Source organism: Chrysemys picta, chromosome 16 (assembly GCF_011386835.1).
Source record: "Chrysemys picta bellii isolate R12L10 chromosome 16, ASM1138683v2, whole genome shotgun sequence".
NCBI lineage: Eukaryota > Metazoa > Chordata > Testudines > Emydidae > Chrysemys > Chrysemys picta.
This window is the reverse complement of record NC_088806.1, coordinates 11551323-11572906: the sequence shown is the minus strand read 5'-3', so window position 1 is coordinate 11572906 and position 21584 is coordinate 11551323. Positions and strand designations below refer to the sequence as shown.

The window sequence follows — 21584 nt, the reverse complement described above, 5'->3', positions numbered from 1 at the left end:
TGCTAAAGCGGCTATAGGGCAGTATTTAGACTTGGTGGAAAAGGGGGATTAGCGGACACGAGACTGGAGGTACTGATGGATTTGACACTAAGGTGGCTTATTTCTGGGTCTTAGGGGGAATACAGTGTGGTTTCAGGGATATCTATGTGGAAAAGAAGGGCTTGGGGTGGAGGTTGAACCTGTAGCTGGGGTAAACGACATATCTTGCAGAGACAGCAGAGGGAGGCGATTAATAAACAGCAACAGATCGCTAGAATTATTCCAGTTAGTATTTTTAAGATTGAGGAAGTGAAGAGGCTGGGCATGGCTTGGGTGATTTCTTTAGAGGCAAAACACAAAACGTCATGGTAAGAACATAGGGTACCCGCTCAATAGGGGTCCTGAAATGCTTTGGCCTCTTCGTTGTATTTGACCTCTATTACATGTACCTGGTCTTGGAGGTGCGATAGGTTGGAGAGGAGGGAAAGTAGAAAAGTTAAATTGAAGAAGCGGTTTGGGATGAGGGAAGTCCAATCGAAGGTAAGAGGGACGGCTGGGTGGAGGGATACAGAGATTTGGGGATTAGCAAGCCATGCGATAAATCGGCTACCCTGAGCAGTGGTCAAATTAAGGTGAAAAGGAAGAGGGGTGTGGGGATTGGATGGCAGGGCACAACCATCCCTTTTCCCAAACAGGGCTTCTCCTCCTGGGGCCTTGCCTACTGCTTCTCCTTCCCAACAAACTGTATCAAAGATGTTAAGCAATTCCCCAGGGTGTAACTTACGGAGACAAAATAATTGTGGGGGTTCCAAGGGCCATAAGGACCACAAGGTTCCGATTCCCACCCAGACGTGTTGATCAGCGAAACCATGGGGAGTGGTGATAAAACGGCTAGGTCCGTGGGGTGGCTTGACTTCCCATACCTCCTGGCTGATAACCCAGCCCCATAGGCAGCCCGCCCAGTGTCCCGGCAAAAGTAAGTGCGCTGGGGCCCATGTGCCATTGACAGGCCCCGAGGCCTGGAAGGAGCATTTTGAGGAGTCTCAGGCCCACCCTGACAACGCCCACGTATGCCTCCATTTCCATAGCTCGGGTGACACTCCTGCAGTAGCGTTAAGGGCTTTGGGCCATTGCTGACTCAGGACATCGCTCTGCATTTCTGCTAAGAAACCATTAAAGAAATCCTGCATTTGGCTGCAAGCTGAATCCCATCCGGTGTTTTTCCCTATTAAAACGAGGGTGTTTATTAATTTTGTTAAGAGGGTTTGGGTTGTGGTTCCCAGTCCTGACAGGGCATGGAGGGTTTTTATATTTGAGAGGGTGCTGGTTAACCCTGCCTCAGTGAGGAGGCCTGATGCCCTTTCCAAATTCCCCAGGCGTTGTTCATGGTCCTGGGCCTTGTCTATCGTCCAGATAGCGGCTGCTCCAGTTAGACCATGCAAGGCCCCTTCCAGCAAGCCTCTTTTTCGCCGAAAATTTTCCCACTGCAGAAGCTGGGCTAATCCAATGGCCACTCCTTGGGTACAATTGGGGTATAGGGTAGTTATTTGGAAGTCAGAAATGAGAAGGTGATGGTTCCCATAGTTGCATTTAGCACCATCCACCGTCGGTAGCGGGAATTCGGTTGGTTGGGTGGGCTGTACCACATTTGGTGGTCCGAGACTCGAATTTCTCTGAGGCCATGATTAGACAGATGTGTGTGGGAAGGATATGAGGGGGAGTAGTTGGGGAATGGAGATTGTAACGATGGGCTAGGAGGCAGTCGTGTAGAGTAGGGGTCCCCCTCCTGTAGGTGAAAGTAAACTTAGGGTGACAACCAGAATAAGTGGTAGGAATACCAAAAAGCAGGTAACTGATTACAAAACATTGCATGGAAGTTCCCGTACCAGACGACAGTTCACAGGTGCCAGCTGTTGCTAATATGTCAATCTCTGCATGGGAGTTTTCCTCCAGAGCCTCAAAGTTGGTGTCGGTAAGGGAAAAGGGGAAGGATGCCTCGGTGACAGTTTTGTTTTTACGCCCCTTGATAGCGTGGCCATATAGATAGCCGTTAGGAAATTTTGTCCCGGCCTGTTCTCAACAGGACCTAAGTAAAAAGGGGCCTTCCGGCCTTGGGCAGTCGGAAGCATTTACAAAAGTATCTTGGGACCTGGCTTGGGAAGTGCCCACGGGGCTTAGAGGGGAAGGGGTGACAGTCTGACTGGTAACTGACTTGCCTGCTCAATTGGGGAGTGCAGTGCACCAGGAAGGAACCTGGGGGTAGCGGCAAGGGGCTTCCCCTGGGAGAAATCCTAGGTAACAGCGAGCCCCACATTCCCAGGAAGTCATACCACATGTCCCTCCTTGCCAGGTAATAATACTTCTTCGCTGGTTGTTATACCAATAAAAACTAGCAGGATCTTATTAAAGGGGACAAAATAAAGATGCCACATTTATTATGATAACAATTTTATTTATGACCAATAACTAATATCTTAATCCTTATACACACACATTATATCTAACACCGAGAGAGAGAGACACACACACACACGTTCTGCAGCTGCTGCATAGTTACCAGTCCTGCTTGAGTCTGTGGCTTGAGTTTGCAGCTTGGGTTCGTAGCTTGTGGTGGCTAACTGGCCAGGAAAGCCGGGCACAAGGACGAGCTGGGTCTCTGTTGGGCATGCACCAATGCCCTTCCATGTTGGCAGCAGAATGTTACCCTCCTCCAAAGTTTTCCAATTTACCCATCCTTTTTGTAGGCTTTAGTTTGAATCCAGAGTTTATAGGTCTTGCTGTGTCATGCTGCTTCTGGGTTGGTGATTGATCACCCGTCAATTGCAGACATGACTTTCAGCCTTGGACCAGGCTTTGATCTTCTTTCTATTGTACCTTTTCTTTTTAGGGTGGATTGTTTTTACTTTGTTAGGGCTTTTGTCTGCATCTTCAGCCGTTGGTGTTTGAACTTTATTTAATCAGGACAGGCTGGGGCTGGAGGTTGATTCCATTATCCATACATACCTCTGTCATAACTATAAAGAAAAGGGTGTAACAGCTGTCCTTTTGTACAGTACTATAAAATCCCTCCTGGCCAGAAACTCCAAAATCCTTTTCCCTGTAAAGGGTTAAGAAGCTCAGGTAACCTCGCTGGCATCTGACCCAAAGGACCAATAAGGGGACAAGATACTTTCAAATCTGGGGGTGGGGGAGAGGGGTGAAGGCTTTTGTTTGTGCTCTTTGTTTGGAAGTTTGTTCGCTCTTGAGACTGAGAGGGACCAAACATCAATCCAGGTTCTCCCCATCTTTCTAAACAAGTCTCTCATATTTCAAACTTGTAAGTAAAAAGCCAGGCAAGGCATCTTAGTTTTACTTTGTTTTCTCAACTTGTAAATGTACCTTTTACTAGAGCGTTTATCTCTGTTTGCTATACTTTAAACCTAAGGCTAGAGGGAGATCCTCTGAGTTCTTTGTTTGATTACCCTGTAAAATTATTTTCCATACTAATTTTACAGAAATGATTTTTACCTTTTTCTTTAATTAAAAGCCTTCTTTTTAAGAACCTGATTGATTTTTCCTTGTTTTTTAGATCCAAGGGGTTTGGATCTGTATTCACCAGAAAATTGGTGAAGGTCTCTCAAGGCTACCCAGGGAAGGAATGGGATGGTGGCAGCGGACCAAACCTAAGCTGGTAATTAAGCTTAGAAGTTTTCATGCAGGCCCCCATATTTGTACCCTAAAGTTCAAAGTGGGGAAACAGCCTTGAGATGGTAGTAGCGGTGGGATTCATTTAAAACCCAAAAGCCAGAAAGATTTTTTTTTTCCTTCTAGCTGCTTGGAAAGCAGAGCTGAAGGTAGATGCATATCTTATCTCTCCTTGCCTGAAGGCAGAGGTGTTAAGTATTTTAACAAGGGCCTTTGTTAAGAGAAGGGTTCAATTAATAAGCAAAGGACTGGTAAAAGGAATTTACAAGCTGAATTGTTGTTGTTGTTGTTTTTTTTTACATCCTTGGGAGTAGCTAGTTAGAAAGTCTCCGTTATCTCAGCAGCAGCCTGAGCTAAGTGCATCCCAGTTTCAATCAACTTCAGTGGGGTGTGACCCAGCACAAGAAAACAGAAAAATAACTACCAAAGAAGTAGCTAACAAAATAAAACTGGCCAAACTAGAAGCAGAAGAAAATGAAAAAAAAATCAGACTACTTCAAAATAAAAAACTCGAAAAGAAGCCAAAAAGGAGGCCCATAAAAGAAAAAAAAAAGCCAAAGAGGAGGCCCGTGAAAGAGAAGAGAAAGCCAAAGAGGAGGCCCACAAAAAAGAGATGGAGCTGAAAAAAGCCAAAGAGGAGGCAAGAGAAAAAGAAAGGAAGCATGAACTGGAAGTAGCAAGGGCTAGGCAGGATGCACCAGCCCATCCTAGCAACTCCTCTCCAGGTACCACTTCCCATCCCAGAAAATTCCCCACCTACAAGGCAGGCAATAATACTAAGGCCTTCTTAGAAAATTTTGAAAGGGCCTGCCATGGATACAACATCACTCCAAACCAGTACATGGTAGAGCTGAGGCCGCAGCTTCAGTGAACCCTTAGCAGAGGTGGCGGCTGAAATGCCTAAGGAACACATGAACAGTTATAAACTTTTTAAAAACAAGGCCAGACTCAGAATGGGGCTAACACCCGAGCATGCCCGTCGACGGTTCAGAGCCCTAAGGTGGAAACCCGATGTGTCATTTACCCGACATCCCTACCACATTGGAAAAAATTGGGATGCCTGGATATCAGGAGCAAATGTTAAATCTACAGAAAAGTTGCCCTTCCTAATGCAAATGAAGCAGTTTTTAGAGGGTGTTCCTGAGGAAATAGAAAGGTACATCCTAGATAGGAAGCCCAAAACTGTAACCGAGGCGGGGGAAATTGGAGCCAAATGGGTGGAGGTGGCAGAAAAGAAAAAAAATAGTAGCAGTTGGAGCGAATATCAGAAGGGGCAAGTCGAAACAAAACCTTACCACCGGGGACAACCCAAGGCCCTGCCCACATCCCAAGGGAAACCCCAGGCGCCTTCTCACCCCACCACACCAGTCTCCACCAACCAACATCGTCCTGCTGATACCTTAGCAGGGCGATGTTTTAAATGTAATGAACTGGAACATATAAAGGCTCACTGCCCCAAAAACCCCACCCGATTACAGTTCATTACACCCCAATCACACCAAAGATCCCCAAACCCAGATGCCTCTCTCATACCCTCAGAGCAAAGGGAAACCTTGAAAGTGGGCGGAAAGAAGGTTATCGCTTGGAGGGACACTGGGGCACAAATGTCAACTATCCACCAATCCCTAGTGACCCCAAACTCACCAACCCGGAGGCTCCAGTAACAATTCAACCCTTCGTGTCACGCTCTGTAACCTTGCCTACAGCCAAGTTGCATGTCCAGTACAAGGGCTTGTCAGAAATGTGGACTTTTGCAGTCTGACAATTATCCTATCCCCATGCTGCTGGGGGAAGACTTGGCCAACCATGTGAAGCTAGCGAAGAAGATGGAAATAGCCTGGCTGCGGGTGACTAAGCAAGCTTGCACCCCCATCCCTGTTCCTGAGCCGTCCACCAGGGCCCCGTCTGTGTTACCGAAGACCCAAACAAAGGTGGTGGAACTGGATCCCCTGCCAACAACTGCAACAGCCGTAGTGGATCCAATCCCAGAGACCCAGCCAAAGCCAGTCCCAAAACCGGAACTGGCAACGCAACCAGCACCAGAACCATTGCCAGCACTGAGTCCAGCGCTTGCAAACCCGTCTACAACTCCAATGCCAGAGTGCACCAGCGAGCCTAAACTGGCGGAAGCAGCAGGTAACCCTACCCAAGAGGCTCAGGCAGAGCCTAAAATACCACATAGTGCACCAGCGGACAGCGGTTCACAGTCAATGGAAACCGCCCCAGCACCTGCATCGCTTCCAGAGGGGCCAAGCCCCAGTCCACAGTCCAAGGAGGAACTGATGTCTCCAGCATCAAGGGAACAGTTCCAGGCTGAGCAGGAAGCAGATGACAGCCTTCAGAAAGCTTGGGCGGTGGAGCGGAGCACCCCACCGCCTCTCAGCTCTTCTAACCGATCCCGGTTAGTTGTAGAACAAGGACTTTTATACAAGGAGACTCTTTTTGGTGGGCACCAGGAAGAATGGCATCCTCAAAGACAGTTGGTAGTTCCCACTAAGTATCGGGTAAAGCTCTTGAGCTTAGCCCATGATCATCCCAGTGGCCATTCTGGGGTGAACAGAACCAAAGACCAGTTGGGGAAGTCCTTCCACTGGGAGGGAATGGGCAAGGACGTTGCTAATCTTGTCAGGTGTGCCAACAAGTGGGAAAGCCCCAAGACCAGGTTAAAGCCCCTCTCCAGCCACTACCCATAATTGAGGTTCCATTTCAGCAAGTAGCTGTGGATATTCTGGGTCCTTTCCCAAAGAAGACACCCAGAGGAAAGCAGTACGTACTAACTTTCATGGATTTTGCTACCCGATGGCCGGAAGCAGTACCCTTAAGCAACACCAGGGCTAAAAGTGTGTGCCAGGCATTAACAGACATTTTTGCCAGGGTAGGTTGGCCCTCCGACATCCTTACAGATTCGGGAACTAATTTCCTGGCAGGGACCATGGAAAACCTGTGGGAAGCTCATGGGGTGAATCACTTGGTTGCCAACCCTTACCACCGTGAAACCAATGGCCTGGTGGAGAGGTTTAATGAAACTTTTGGGGCCATAATACTTAAATTCGTAAATGAACACTCCAATAATTGGAACCTAGTGTTGCAGCAGTTGCTTTTCGCCTACAGGGCTGTACCACATCCCAGTTTAGGGTTTTCAGCATTTAAACTTGTGTATGGCCGCGAGGTTAAGGGGCCATTACAGTTGGTGAAGCAGCAATGGAAGGGGTTTACGCCTTCTCCAGGAACTGACATTCTAGACTTTGTAAGCAACCTACAAAGCACCCTCCGACACTCTTTAGCCCTTGCTAAAGAAAACCTAAAGAATGCTCAGAAAAAGCAAAAGGCCTGGTATAATAAACATTCCAGAGAATGGTCCTTCAAAGTAGAAGACCAAGTCATGGTCTTAAAGGCGCTCCAGGGCCATAAAATGAAAGCGTCGTGGGAAAAACCATTCACGGTCCAGGAGCGCCTAGGAGCTGTTAACTGTCTCATAGCCTCCCCCACCTCCAACATAAAGCCTAAGGTATACCATGTTAATTCTCTTAAGCCCTTTTATTCCAGAGAATTAAACGTTTGCCAGTTTACAGCCCAGAAAACAAATAACGCGGAGTGGCCTGAAGGTGTCTACTACAAAGGAAAAAAATTGGTCGCATGGAAGAGGTAAACCTCTCCACGACCCTTGAACGTCTGCAGCAACCGCAAATCAAGGAGCTGTGCACAAGCTTTGCACCAATTTTCTCAGCCACTCCAGGACGGACCGAACGGGCATACCACTCCATTAACACAGGTAATGCTCACCCAATTAGAACCCCACCCTACCGGGAGTCACCTCATGCCCAAATTGCTATACAAAGGGAGATCCAGAACATGCTACAGATGGGTATAATCCGCCCCTCTAATAGTGCATGGGCATCTCCAGTGGTTCTAGTTCCCAAACCAGATGGGGAAATACGCTTTTGCGTGGACTACCGTAAGCTAAATGCTGTTACTCGTCCTGACAACTATCCAATGCCACACACAGATAAGCTATTGGAGAAATTGGGACATGCCCAATTCACCTCTACTTTAGACTTAACCAAGGGATACTGGCATGTACCACTAGATGAGGAAAGATCAGCCTTCGTCACCCAGGCAGGGGTGTATAAATTCAATGTACTCCCTTTCGGGTTGCAAAATGCACCCGCCACCTTCCAAAAACTTGTAGATGGTCTCCTAGCGGAATTTAAAAAATCTGCAGTTGCCTACCTCAATAATGTGGCCATTTTTTTTTATTCATGGACAGAACACCTGGAGCACCTGGAAAAAGTCTTCGAGTGCATCCGACAGGCAGAACTAACTGTTAAGGCTAAAAAGTGTCAAATAGGCCAAAACAGAGTGACTTACCTGGGGCACCAGGTGGGTCAAGAAGCTATAAATCCCCTACAGGCCAAAGTGGACGCTGTCCAAAAGTGGCCGGTTCCAAAGTCAAAGAAACAGGTCCAATCCTTCTTAGGCTTGGCCGGATATTATAGGCGATTTGTACCCCACTACAGCCAAATCGCCACCCCGCTAACAAACCTAACCAGAAAGAAGCAGCCAGATGCAGTTCAGTGAACTGATAAGTGTCAAAAGGCCTTTCACCAGCTTAAGGCAACACTCATGTCTGACCCTGTGCTAAGGGCCCCAGACTTTAACAAACCGTTCCTAGTAACCACAAATGCGTCCAAGCGGGGCGTAGGAGCAGTTTTAATGCAGGAAGGACCGGATCAAAAATTCCATCCTGTTGTGTTTCTCAGCAAGAAACTGTCTAAGAGGGAAAGCCACTGGTCAATCAGCAAAAAAAAATGCTATGCCATTTTGTATGCGCTGGAAAAGCTACGCCCATATGTTTGGGGACGGCGTTTCCAACTACAAACAGACCATGCTGCGTTACAGTGGCTTCATACCGGCAAGGGGAATAACAAAAAACTTCTTCGGTGAAGCTTAGCTCTCCAAAATTTTAATTTTAAAATACAACACATTTCAGGGGCTTCTAACAAAGTGGCTGATGCACTCTCCCGGAAACGTTTCCCAGAATCAACTGGTTAAAAATTGGTCTTGGAATGTGAAACATATTGTTAGTTTTTATATAATCAGTAGTGTACCTTTAGACATATGTGTCTTATTAACTCTGTTTTCTCCTAGAGCTCCAGGAAGAAATCACAGCCAGTGTGAAACCGGATGTCCAACACTATCTGTGATTTGGGGGGCATGTCATAACTATAAAGGGAAGGGTTTAACAGCTGTCCTGTGTACAGTACTATAAATTTCCTCCTGGCCAGAAACTCCAAAACCCTTTTCCCTGTAAAGGGTTAAGAAGCTCACGTAACCTGGCTGGCATCTGACACAAAGGACCAATAAGGGACAAGATACTTTCAAATCTTGGGGGGGGGGGGGGAGGCTTTTGCTTGTGCTCTTTGTTTGTAAGTTTGTTCGCTCTTGGTACTGAGAGGGACCAGACATCAATCCAGGTTCTCCCCATCTTTCTAAACAAGTCTCTCATATTTCAAACTTGTAAGTAAAAAGCCAGGCAAGGGGTCTTAGTTTTACTTTGTTTTCTCAACTTGTAAATGTACCTTTTACTAAAGTGTTTATCTCTGTTTGCTATACTTTAAACCTAAGGCTAGAGGGAGGTCCTCTGAGCTCTTTAAGTTTGATTACCCTGTAAAGTTATTTTCCATACCAATTTTACAGAAATGATTTTTACCTTTTTCTTTAATTAAAAGCCTTCTTTTTAAGAACCCGATTGATTTTTCCTTGTTTTTTAGATCCAAGGGGGTTGGATCTGTATTCACCAGGAGTTGGTGGGAGAAAGAAGGGGGGATGGTTAATTTCTCCTTGTTTTAGATCCAAGGGGTTTGGATCTGTATTCACCAGAAAATTGGTAAAGGTCTCTCAAGGCTACCCAGGGAAGGAAATTAGCTTTGGGATGGTGGCAGTGGACCAAACCTAAGCAGGTAGTTAAGCTTAGAAGTTTTCATGCAGGCCCCCATATTTGTACCCTAAAGTTCAAAGTGGGGATACAGCCTTGACAACCTCATTCACACATCTAAACTAATAAGATTACAGCAGGGTTTGCAAAAATGAAGGTTGCAGCAAGCCCTTACAAAATGGAGTAAGTGTTTTCAAATGGGGTTTGAATTACAATATGGCAAACAGTGAACAGAAGTTACACTGTAGGCAAGTGTAATAAATGGTGAACAGAAATTACAATACTGAAACAGTGCAAGTCTCAGTGATTTAAGCAGGAATTGGATTGATAATGAAATTTACAAAGGCAGCTGACTGAACAACTGTGGCTCTTAACAAGCATCTTAACTGTTAATTAGCCAGTTATTGGGGTAACCGGTTTTATGAATGAATATTGTTTCATTCATAAAACTTTACTTATGACATTACATTAATAAAGTAAACAATTAAAAACAATTTCATTCATCAGTTCTACATGGTACCATGGAAAGTTTTTAATGTGCTCTGTTGTAACCAGCCTCTTTCCCTTCAGGGTATCCAAGGATCAGCTGACTCGGGTTCTCCGGGAAGCTTGGGGCTGGGATGTAGAGGGTGCCAGTCCGAGGGGTGGGGGTGGGGCAGGAGTTGACCCGGAAGTCCAAAAGCAAATAAGCGAATCATGAAAGTTTAGCATTAGCAGCAATAGCATAGTCACACACATAAACCAAATGGAAGACATGAGCCATTTTCGGACTTGAACAGACTCCTTAATTCTGTCGGCTGGGTCTGTCACAGTTATTTGGTTGTACCTGCGGGCGCTTGGCTCTCCACAGGATTTTTAGAAGGCTTTATTTTGGCCTTTTGTTTTCTTCCTCTTAATGAGTAGTGAGGGCTTTTAAGGGAGAGGTCTTGGGCCACCTCCGCAGTTTCCCACAGTTCTTCAGGGCCAAGGAGTGGAGGTGAGATTCTCGTGTCCACTGGGGCCTGGACTCGCTTGCACTGGGAAGCGTGGATCCAGTTGGGCAGGTTGTGGCACTTGACAACAGTGTGGGTGGTTAGCAAAATCTGGAACGGGCCTTTCCAGCGAGGTTCCAAGCAGTTCATTGATATTTTTTGACGTATACCCACTCTCCTGGTTGCCAGTCATGACAGGAGGAGTCCACTGGAGCAGGGAAGGCACACTGAACCTGTTTGTGTAAAGACTTAATACATTGCATGAGTTTTTTACAATATGCCAGGACCCTCTCATCTGTCAGCTGTGTATCTAGGTACCTGGGTGTGATAGGAGGGGCCGCTGGTATTCTCATTGGCCTACCCATTAAAATTTCATGGGGGGGAAAGACCATGTTTGCGAGCAGGGATGCTCCTCATTTCCATTAGGGCCAGGGGTAAAGCGACGGGCCACTTAAGGTTGGTTTCTGAACACATTTTAGCAATTTTGTGTTTTAGCACCCCTTTTACCCGTTCCACTGCCCCTGCACTTTGGAGGTGGTGAGCACAGTGAAAGTGGTGAGTGATTCTTAGTGCCTTACAGATTTGCTGCATGACTTGGCCTGTGAAATGAGTACCCAATCGCTGTTGATAGAAAGGGGCAGTCCAAACTGGGGAATGAATTCATGTAGCAGTTTCTTTGCCACTGTCAGGGAGTCGGCTGTGGCACAGGGGTAAGCCTCAACCCACCCTGAGAATCTACATACACCACTACGTATTCGAACGAGCAACATTTAGGCATGCTGATAAAGTCAATTTGTATATTAACAAAAGGGCCCCCTGGGGAGGGATGGGCTGCAGGCTTGGTTTTCACAGGCTTTCCCACATTATGAGCAAGGCACACCGGGCAGCTGTCGCAATACTGTCAGGCCATTACTGCAAAATGCGGGGCAAACCAATGCTGTTCAATTGATAGTATCATTCCCCTGCTCCCTATATGGGTTAGCCTCTGGGGCAGGCGGGCCAAATAAGGGAGGAAGCCTCTAGGTGCTACCGGGCGGCCATCCGGAGTGCGCCATACGCTGTCAGGAGACTTTTCACAACCCATTGTTCTCCCGTAGTCCTTTTCCACCTTTTCTGCCGACTCCTGCATGTCCCCCAACTCTCGTATGAGGGTTGGGGGCATGTCAGGAGAAGATGAGTCAACAAGGGTCAGGACTAGGTCGGAGCTAGCTAGGGCTATATAACAAATGGCAGAAAATTCAGCCGGAGACCCGGAAAGGGCCGCTTGCTTGGCTGATCTGTCAGCCAGAGCATTTCCTTCTGTGACCTCATCACAAGGAGTTTGATGGGCAGCGCATTTTATAATGGCTATTTCAGAAGGGAATAAAAGAGCAGTAAGAAGTGCATCAACATAAGACCCATTTCGGATGGGAGTCCCTGCAGAAGTGAGGAACCCTCGGTACTTCCATAGTTTCCCATAATCGTGCACTACCCCGAAGGCATAGCGGGAATCAGTGTAGATGTTAACGGACCGTTTTTCCACTAGGGAGGAGGCACGGGTAAGGGCAATCAACTCAGCGACTTGGGCCGAGTTCACCCCTGGAAGGGAGTGAGCTTCCACTAAGTCGTGGGGTGAGCATATAGCATACCCTGCTACAAGGATACCCTTGGGGTCCCTTAAACAGGACCCATCAATAAAATATACTAGTTCAGGGTTAGGTAAAGGGGTCTCTTTTAAATCTACTTGGGGAGAGCATAATTCAGCAGTCACCGCTTGGGAGTCATGCGGCTCCCCATCCCAAACAGTTGGGAGTAGAGAAGCCAGGTTGAGAACAGGGCAACGAGCTAGGGTCACATTAGGAGCATTTAGAAGCAACACCCCCGGTCTAGAGGGGCGCTATAATAAGCGACAGGCCATTGGGAGTCCCCGTGTTCCTGAGTCAACACCCCCGGTACTATTCCATCCTTCTCCTGACAAAAGAGGGTGAAGGTTTTAGAGTAATCGGGTATGCCAATTGTTCTTTAAGAGTTTTGAAAGCGGTTTCAGCTGTTTGGGTCCAGGGGAGGGATTCCGGCACATCCTTGTGGGTTAGGTTATGTAAAAGCTTTGCAATAGAGGCGTATTCAGCTATCCATTGCCAGCAATAGCCTGCCATTCCAAGAAAGCCATGCAGTTGCTTTTTAGTAGCGGGTCTGGGAACCTGTAGTAGTGCTTTAATTGTATTGTGAACAAGTGTCTCTCTCCTGCGGTCAAATTGTGCCCTAAGTAGTGGACTCAGGGAAGACAGAGTTGCAGCTTTGATTTGGAAGCTTTATGTCCCCTTTCTGCCAGAGCCTGCAGCAGGATGAGAGAATCTGCCTGACAAGCCTCTAACGTTGGAGAGGCTATCAGGAGATTGTCCACATATTGTACTAAAACATGGACCCTTTAGGAAGCGTAACATTCTCCAGGTCCTTCCTGAGAATCTGGGAGAAAATGGTAGGCGATTCCGTGTAACCTTGTGGCAGTCTGGTCCAGGTATACTGCAGGCCCTGAAAAGTAAAGGCAAACAGATACTGGCTTTCTGGGTGAATGGGGATGGAGAAAAAGGCTGAGCATAAATCTACTACTGTGAAGTAGGTAGCAGAGGGGGGGATGCACGAGAGAATGGTTGCAGGGTTGGGCACAACCGGGAACAGGGGGTGCACTACTGCATTTACAGCTCTCAGGTCCTGAACAAAACGCCATTTCCCTGTACCCGGTTTTCGGACAGGTAGGATTGGGGTATTACATTCACTACTAGTTTGAACAATAACCCCCTGTTGAATCAGGGAGACCAAAACTGGCCTGATCCCTTTCTAAAGCTGCAGGGGGGGGTATTGTGGGATTCTGGGAAGGGGCTTAGTCAGGTCTAACCGAATTTTGACAGGCTGTGCCGATTCTATACAGCCCACTTGATTTGGATGTTCCTCCCACAAAGCTGGGGGAACTTGGGCCAATATTTCCTTTTGAACCGGGGAGAGATCTGGGCCTGTTGTTTTGTCGGGGGAGTGTGCCTTCAGGACCCCCAAGACCTTGTGCTGTGCTGCCTCTGGAGCCTCCAGGAACACCCCTTTAGGAGTACAGAAGATAGAACAGTTTAATTTACATAACAGATCCCTTCCCAGGAGGTTGACGGGGGAACAAGGGCTGAGGAGAATGTTGTTCTGTCAAAGGGCCTATTGATATCAACAATGGGGTTGACACAGGATGGGGGATAGGGACACTACCGACCCCCACTACGTTAATAACTTCCCCAGATAAGGGAAGGGAGGGGAATTCCTCCACTCGCAGTGTGGACCGAGAAGCTCCGATGTCCACTAAGCACTTTACCAGGGTTTTGTTAATGGTGCAGGTAACATAAGGGCCAGATTGATCCAAGGGGATAACTGGGGCAATAAGGTCACATAAGGTCTCATGGCTGTCCTATCTATAGTCCACCTGTGCGGGTGGTTGGGGTGCAGCCAACGGGCCCTCCCACTGTGCGGCGTGGGCCCTTCCTTGCTCTCTCTAGTCCCATCGATTTCGATGGGGGCAGGCCCTTTTGATGTGTCCCTCCTCTCCACATCCATAGCAGTAAAAGGCTGGCGGGCGTCCGGTGGCTCCACCTGTTCGTGTCATAGCCGCGAAGGGTATTTCTCCCCTGGTGTTTCCTTCCCCATACCTATAGGGTCGATTGGGTTTCTTCCCATTGTACGATTTCCTTTCTTGTATCTTGGGGTTTAAATTATTGATTTGGAGAGCCATTAGGTGGGTCTCCACTTCTTCCCTTTTTTTCTCGCTTTGGTGGTAATAATGTTGGGCTGCAGCTAGGATTTCCTTTAAACCCTTTCCTTCCCAACCCACTAGACCCAGGCGTAATTGTTCACTAATTTTTGGGCGGAGACCCTGGACGAAAACAGCCACGATAGCTTGCTCTGCTTGGGTTTCAGTGTTATTAATGCCCGAGTATTTTTCAAAGACCAATTTTAACCGGTCCAAATAATCAGCAGGTTTATAACAAAGGTTACTTTGTTTGCAAGTGTTTATTTTAGTCCAATCGGCCTTTGTTGGGCAGGCCTTAAGAATGGCTTCTAACAATTTTCCCCTCATCTCGTTAATTGTTCTCTATCTGGCTCCACTTTGTCTGTCCACTCCATTGTTTCACAAAGATGCCTCTGTGTTTCCCTGGGCATTACGCTTCTCAGGAATTGGTCTAGGTCTCCCATAGTGGGATTATAACAATTTATAACAACCTCCAACTCCTCTTTAAAGTGGAGAGGGTCATCCCGAATTTTTGGGAATTTAAGGCCCAGAGTGCACATATCTTTTGGGCTCCAAGGGGTATGGACCTCCGTTACCCCACCGTCCAGTGCAGGGAGTTGTCTTAAGGGAAAATTTCTTACCTCATGGGAGGTCCCAATTTTCCCATCTGGGCTGGTTTTGAGCTTCCGTACAAGCTCCCTTCGAGCCTTACTTACATCTCCTAACATATCCTCCTCCATTTCTCCAAATTTACTGGGGCGGACTTCTTCCCCCCCCCTTTTAATTTGTCCCAGCGGGCCACTTGCTGCCTAGTATGCTAGGCTGGGCCAGGAGATATGCGCAGCATCTCAGCCAACTGGTCTGCCTGGTCGAAGATGCGGTGCATACATTTCTCCAATTCCCCAAATGGGGAACTTGGAGAGGATACTAAGGGCATTATAGATTTCGTGGGGGAAGAGGGAGCGGGCTGCTGTCTGCTCGCCTCGTCCTCATCCTCGAAGCCCGCCCCCCCACAGTGGGGAACTTGCTGTGGCTGCTCCTGCTCTGGTTGCCCCTGGGGTACCCGGGCTTGCCTAGGCGGTCTCCCATGATCCAAATAAAAATCTTTGGGGGTTGGTTAAAGGGAGGGGTTACCGTCGGGGCCCGAGGAGCTGAGGGTATTTGTCTAACGGGGAACGTAGGGGCAGGCAGGGGAGTTAAGGGTTTAGATTGAACTTCCTTCAGTTGTTTTTTTGCTTCTTCTAATTGGGCCTTAACCTTCTCATGGGAGTTATTTAGACTTCGTTGAATGGACTCTCAATGTCGCTTTTCCATTTCCCCATACCAATTAAAAAGTGCATCCTACTGGGTTTGATTTGCCTTGTAAACTAATAAGGCCCCCCAAAGGTGCAAAATGTTTTTAAAATCAAAAGTCCCTTCCTCCAGGAACTGCAAACTTGGATTATCCCTTGTGTTCCAATTCCACTCCTTTAAAATTTTGCAGGTCAGGGGCCCATAGTTGGAATACATATACGTGTCTGGAGTATCGTTTTCCGGTGCTGGGACCTGCTTGGACTGTGAGGTTCCCATGGTCAGATGGCTTTGCCTCAACACTCCCTAAACGATCAAACAAGACAGTATTATGGTGATAAACCCCGTATTGCCTAACTGTTCAGTGAATATTATGGCGTTAAATCAATTAAGCAGACCCAGCCGCTCATAAACAAGGAATGGCGATTCTTTTCCCTTCACCCGGCCCCACCCCAAGCCCGACATACTTGCAGTGCCTCTGTCAGTGCCGGGCGTAGCGATCCGGCCAGAGATGGCACAATCAGAGTTCTCTCACTGAGGCACAGGTGAGCAGATAAACAAGCAGAACCAGTCACTCGTAAACAACGAGTGGATCTCCCCTCCCCCCCCCCCCCCCCCAGGGCTCTACATCAAGCCCGGCAGACCTGTAGTGCCTCTGTCGGTACCAGATGAGGCACCCCAGCCGGGGATGACCCGAAAGGCCTGATTCACCTTAATTCTATATCCATATAGTGAATTAGATCTGGACAATGCAACCCCCCCCTCTTTTTCCGTGAGTGAGGGTTAAATACTTAATGAAGCAATTTGCTAGAAAAAAAACACTTCCTGACTATTAAAAGCAATATTTCTCTAAATCCTAGCCACTAGAACACTGCGGTAAGCCTCGGTCTCTTTTACAGGCGAGGCCATCTCCTCAAGCCTCCTTTACAGGCGAGGCCAACTCCCCAAGCCTCCTTTTCCAGGGGAGGCCAACTCCTCAACATTCACACCAATGGGGAGGATTTATAAGGGAGGTCTTCGCACACCCCCCTTCCAGCAAAGAGCACCGGCCCATCTTTTAAAGGAACGGGGTAGGATACCCTATTGCATCCGGTACGGTGGGCGATTTCCAGGGACTTCCCCTCTCTCCGAGCAAGGGGAGGGAGTCCACGGCTCCAAAAGGAAGATCTGCAAACTTCAAAAGGAAGATCTGGGGTAAGGTTTTGGTCGTAGGTAAACCACACAGAAGGGTCAGGAAAGGCGCAGTCCCCGCACACCCCTCCCCCAGCAGAGAGCACCAGCCCGCCTTCAAGAGAACAGGATGGGTTACTCTACTTCCTAGGAGTACGTGGGCGATTTCCCGGGGCTCCCTGCTCTCCGAGCAAGGAGGGGCTCCTCAGCACTTCAAGGGAAACGGGTGGGATCACCTTACGGCCCACAATCACACAGCACATCTAATTCGGGACTTCATTACGGCATTCTGTCACACTGCCAGCCTATTGCTGGTGGGAACCCTGCCAACCCCTCTCGGCTGCTCCGGGACTCCCTGGATGCCCAGCTTACTTCACAGTAGGGATCCAGGGATTCCTTGGATTTCTGCCCCACCCACTGTAGGATCCACCTTTTCCCAGGGTCACCCAGCAGCCGATCAATCGTCCTCCAGGGGGACCAGTCCCCAAAGGCCGAGCCACACAAAGCAGCTGACTAACACAAAGTAGGAAGCTATAAAAGCAAAGCACAGGAGCTTGGCGTACTCCTTGTTCTCGCCGGGTCTCATCACATAATAAACAAATTCCCTGTCCTCTGGGGGGCCAAACGACTTCCCCGTTCTCATCGGGATCAGAAATCTTAATCTACACTTCCTCACGCTGTCCTTGCACAGCTCCTCCCTTAATAGGACAGTGAGCTATGCCCATACGTAGGTAGAAAGCATCAAATGCTTCCCTGTCAGTTTGTCTATCCCTAGTCCTCGGGCCTTTCCACCCGAGTTGCAGCAGCCACCCTGGAATCAGTGATGGTTTCCTTTATGTCCTGGGGAGACCACCCAGCCTATTCACCCTCTGTTCCTGCCTGAATAATCGTCATCTGAAACTTGTTTTTATACTGGGTTGGCACTCTAAAAGTGTTTAACTGCCAAACGGATGTCCCAGTAATTTCACCGAGGCTGTCCCAAGGAAACCGTTGGGTCTAAGACCCTCGTGTACACATAACACAAAACAGACAGTTCCCGACGCCCCCCCAGGCTTATAGCCTAAGTAAACAATGATAGGGATAGCGCAGCATGATGCAAGAGATTAAACAGCAGCCTGCCAAATAAGTGTGCCAGCAGAGCAATCATCAGTCAATTGAGTCTGTTTTAGTTCAGATCACAGCGTACCCACCCCGAGCCAGAGCCTACAGGCAACTTCCCACCGAAGCCCAAATAGAGACAATGGTATCTTACCTGGCACCTGGGGTCAGTGTGGAAGCGGCCTGCGGTCCTCCTGGCTGGAGAGATATCGAGTGATCCCGAACGAGTCCCCAAATTGTCGTGGAAAAAGTCACCCACGCAATGATTTTAGTTCACAGACTCAAGCCTGAGGCCACTTTATTGCAATACGTACCAACGCGTTGGGGTAACAGTCCGAAAACTGTCATACCTAGCAGCAGCTCGCAGGCTGCTTTATTCTATCAAACCACAAGCATAGAACAAATAATACATCATTTATGCGAAAATAAGAGTAGGGGTCTGTCCCTTTTTCCCCGGTAGCTTCCTCATTATTTACGAGAATTGTGTGCCTATTGGGTGGGGGGTTTCTTGGTGGTTTTGACATGGATGGTATTTGGCACCAGCGGGGGTGTTGTTTTTTGTCAGGGTATATATTGTTTTCCCGGGGGGGACTGCGGGTTTATTACAGGATGCCCAAAGATGATATATGATTGGCTGGTGGAAGGTAGCTGGAGGAGTTGGCCTTTACTAGAAGCAATTGCTTCATATAAGCCGTTACTATGTTTCATCAGCAAGCAGTTATCATGTTTTTTTATCTATAAGCGGTTATCACATTGCTAAGGCCTTTCACGTGACTTCCTCCCCTTCCTCCTCAGGTCATAGCCCATGACTGTATTTGGCAGAGAATTGCACAGCTTAGCTTTGTTCAGGTTCTGGCCTGTACTGTTTTATGTAAAGGCCATCTGTGCAGTCAGCTTTTGTCAGAGGGCCTGAATTTGGGCCTTCGGTTTTACTCTGGCTGTCATTAAAAAGGCTACCTAGTTCTTTTTCCCCACAAGTGTAACAGAGAGAGATTGCCACTGGGAGGGTTTCACCATGTATCAGAGGGTTACACCCTGGTGGGAGTGGGCCAGGCATGTACTGGAATAAGGTCACTCTGCTTCGCAGTGTGGCAGAACCTAGAATGTCCATTAGCAGGGAAAAATCTGGGGGAGGAATCGGCTTGTGGAATGGACAAAAGCCCCATCTGAATTCTCACAAATTGGCCTTCTCTCCCTGGCAGGCTACAGAATAACGTCCACGTTTCGCTCCAGATCATCCCCTCCTCCCAGGGGGAAGGAAATGGCTGCAATGGAGCTGGCTCAGGTAAGGGATTATCAGGGAGCTGGTGATGGGTTCTGCTTGGAGAGAGAGGAGCAGTAAAGGCATAGGAGGGTGGGAGCTGCTAGAGGAGGTGGGAGATAGGAACTATCTAGGGTGGAGAAAGGGAGGGGACAGGACGTGACAAACTTGCTGAGACTTGTTCAATCTTGGGTGTAATGGGTTGTCACCCTGGTGTGCAGTCTGGGGGGCTTCTGGGAATTGCTGTGCCCTCTAACCCTCAAGCTGGGCAGGCCCTTCTCACACTGCTTTGCTGGAGATTCAGCCAGCCTCTCCAGGCCTTCTTATCACCCAACAGGACAGCAGGTGGCGCCATACACTCAGTTAAGCTACCTGAGTGCTTTACCTAAGCCACTCAAGGACAGACAGAAAACAACCACCAATTTCCCAGCGATAAGTGATAGCAAATAGATCAAAGCAGATTACTTGGCAAATAACCAGAAACTCAAACTGAGCCTAGCATACTAGATAAGAGGTGGGTAAATTATTGCCCGCAGACCACATCCAGCCCACAGGACCCTCCTGCCCAGCCCCTGAGCTCCTGGTCCCTCCCCTCCTCTTCCCCCTCCGCGGCAGCCACAGCTTGCCCCACCACTGGCACAATGCTCTGGGCGGTGGGGCTGCGAGCTCCTGGGGCAGTGCCACTGCAGAGCCCAGCCTGAACCGGTGCTGCGTGGTATGTGGCTGTAGTGCTGCCAGCCAACGGTGCTCCAGGAATGGTAAGAGGGCAGGAAGCGGAGGGATTGTATAGAGGGCAGGGGAGTTCGGGATGGTGGTCAGGAGGTGGGGGTGTGGATAGGGGTCAGGGAGGGTGGCAGGGCCACTCAGAGAGTGGGGCAAGTGGGGCAGTTGCCCCGGGCCCTGCGGGAGCCCCCACAAGAATATAGTATTCTATAGTATTGCAACTTATTTTTGTGGAAGGGGCCCTCGAAATTGCTTTGCCCCAGGCCTCCTGAATCCTAACCGGCCCTCCATACAATTTCCAAAACCCGATGCGACGCTCAGGCCAAAAAGTTTTCCTGCCCCTTTACTAGCTGCATAGAATTTGAATGAGCAGTTTCTCACCCTGACTGATGATTGAAGCAGTCCACAAGCACATCCCCCAGTTTAGTCTTTGTTCCTCAGGTGCTTCCAGGAGTTCTCGTGTCTGAGGAATGAGGCCAAGAGATGATGTCACACCCCACCTTATGTAGCTTTTCCATATGGTGGAAACCCTTTGTTCCAAACTCAGTTCCCAGTCCAGTTTGTGGAAAAATACAGGTACCTAAATGGAGTTCAGTGTCATGTGGTCTGGTCACATGACCTAGCATGCCCTCCTGAGTCATAGTAGCCATGACTCATAGGCTGGCTGGAACATTCACAGGAAGGGGAAGCTCTTCCACGGTCCATTGTCTTTGTTGATGAGCCATCAGCACTTTCTGGCTTCTTCATTGTTGTACCTGAAAGGCTAGTTGTGGGTGTTACCCAGAGTAAGCACACTTGAAATACAGATACATAGTCAATATCCATAACTTCAGATACAAACATGATCCATGCACACAAATAGAATAATCCTATTCAGGAAATTATAACTTTTCCAATGACCCTGCACATGACGTATCTTGCACAAAATACCTCATAATTATGCCCTAATCATATTATAATCCTACCACTATGCTGAATATGGGGTGTAGTGTGAGATAGGTCTTAATTTCAAGGCACAGGAGTTGGGAATGGAACTTCCCCTCTTTGTGGAACAGGAAATAACCCCCCATCCAGGGCTGGGAAAACTTCCCAGACTCCCAGTGCTGGAGCCTGAATCTACTGACACTTTATTAGTTACCACCACCCCCAATCTTTGTGGCAACTGCAAACCTTATCAGTGATGATTTTATATTCTCTTCTAGGTCATTGATAAGAATGGCACAGGGCCAAGAACCAATCCTTGCGGGAACCCGCTAGCAAGAAATCCACTCGACCATGGTTCCCCATTTAAAATCACAGTTTTTAATCTATTTAATGTATGCCATGTGTATTTTGTATCTTTCTAGTTTTCTAGTCAAAATATTGTGCTGAACCAACTCATATGCCTTACAGAAGTCTAGGTATATTACATCAGTACTATTAGCTGCAACCAAACTTTTGATCTCATCCAATAAGGATATCCAGTTAGTTTGATAGGATCTATTGTGTCTAAACCTTTGTTAATGGGTACTAATTATATTACCCCCTGTGAGGGTTTAACCCCTGCGTCACAGGGCAGCACGGCCTAGTGGCCAGACTCCCGGAATTCAGCCCTCGTCACAGGGCAGCACAGCCTAGTGGCCAGAGTCCCTGGTAATTAGCCCTCGTCACAGGGCAGTATGGCGTTGTTACTGACTCAGCGGGGGGGTCCTACCGAAACACGTTGAGGCTTACCGGGGTCGAGATACCAGT

The 21584-nt window shown here is 48.2% G+C and overlaps 1 protein-coding gene across 11 annotated transcripts in view; it reads left to right on the top strand.

The window, feature by feature from the left end:
* The window catches only part of LOC135972170 (zinc finger protein 501-like), a 55376-nt gene that overhangs the window by 8776 nt on the left and 25016 nt on the right, over positions 1–21584 (top strand). For 3 of the 11 annotated variants that reach the window (XM_065569590.1, XM_065569591.1, XM_065569587.1), the window contains exon 2: positions 19072–19154. The exons of 3 other annotated variants lie outside the window; for them this stretch is intronic. In XM_065569590.1, the coding sequence (XP_065425662.1) occupies positions 19131–19154 (24 nt within the window). In that variant the 5' untranslated portion in view covers positions 19072–19130. Of the gene's footprint in view, positions 1–15794; positions 15936–16500; positions 16796–19071; positions 19155–19186; positions 20430–21584 lie in introns of those variants that run through there. 5 more of the 11 variants (XM_065569589.1, XM_065569585.1, XM_065569584.1 and 2 more) reach the window with 4 other exon arrangements.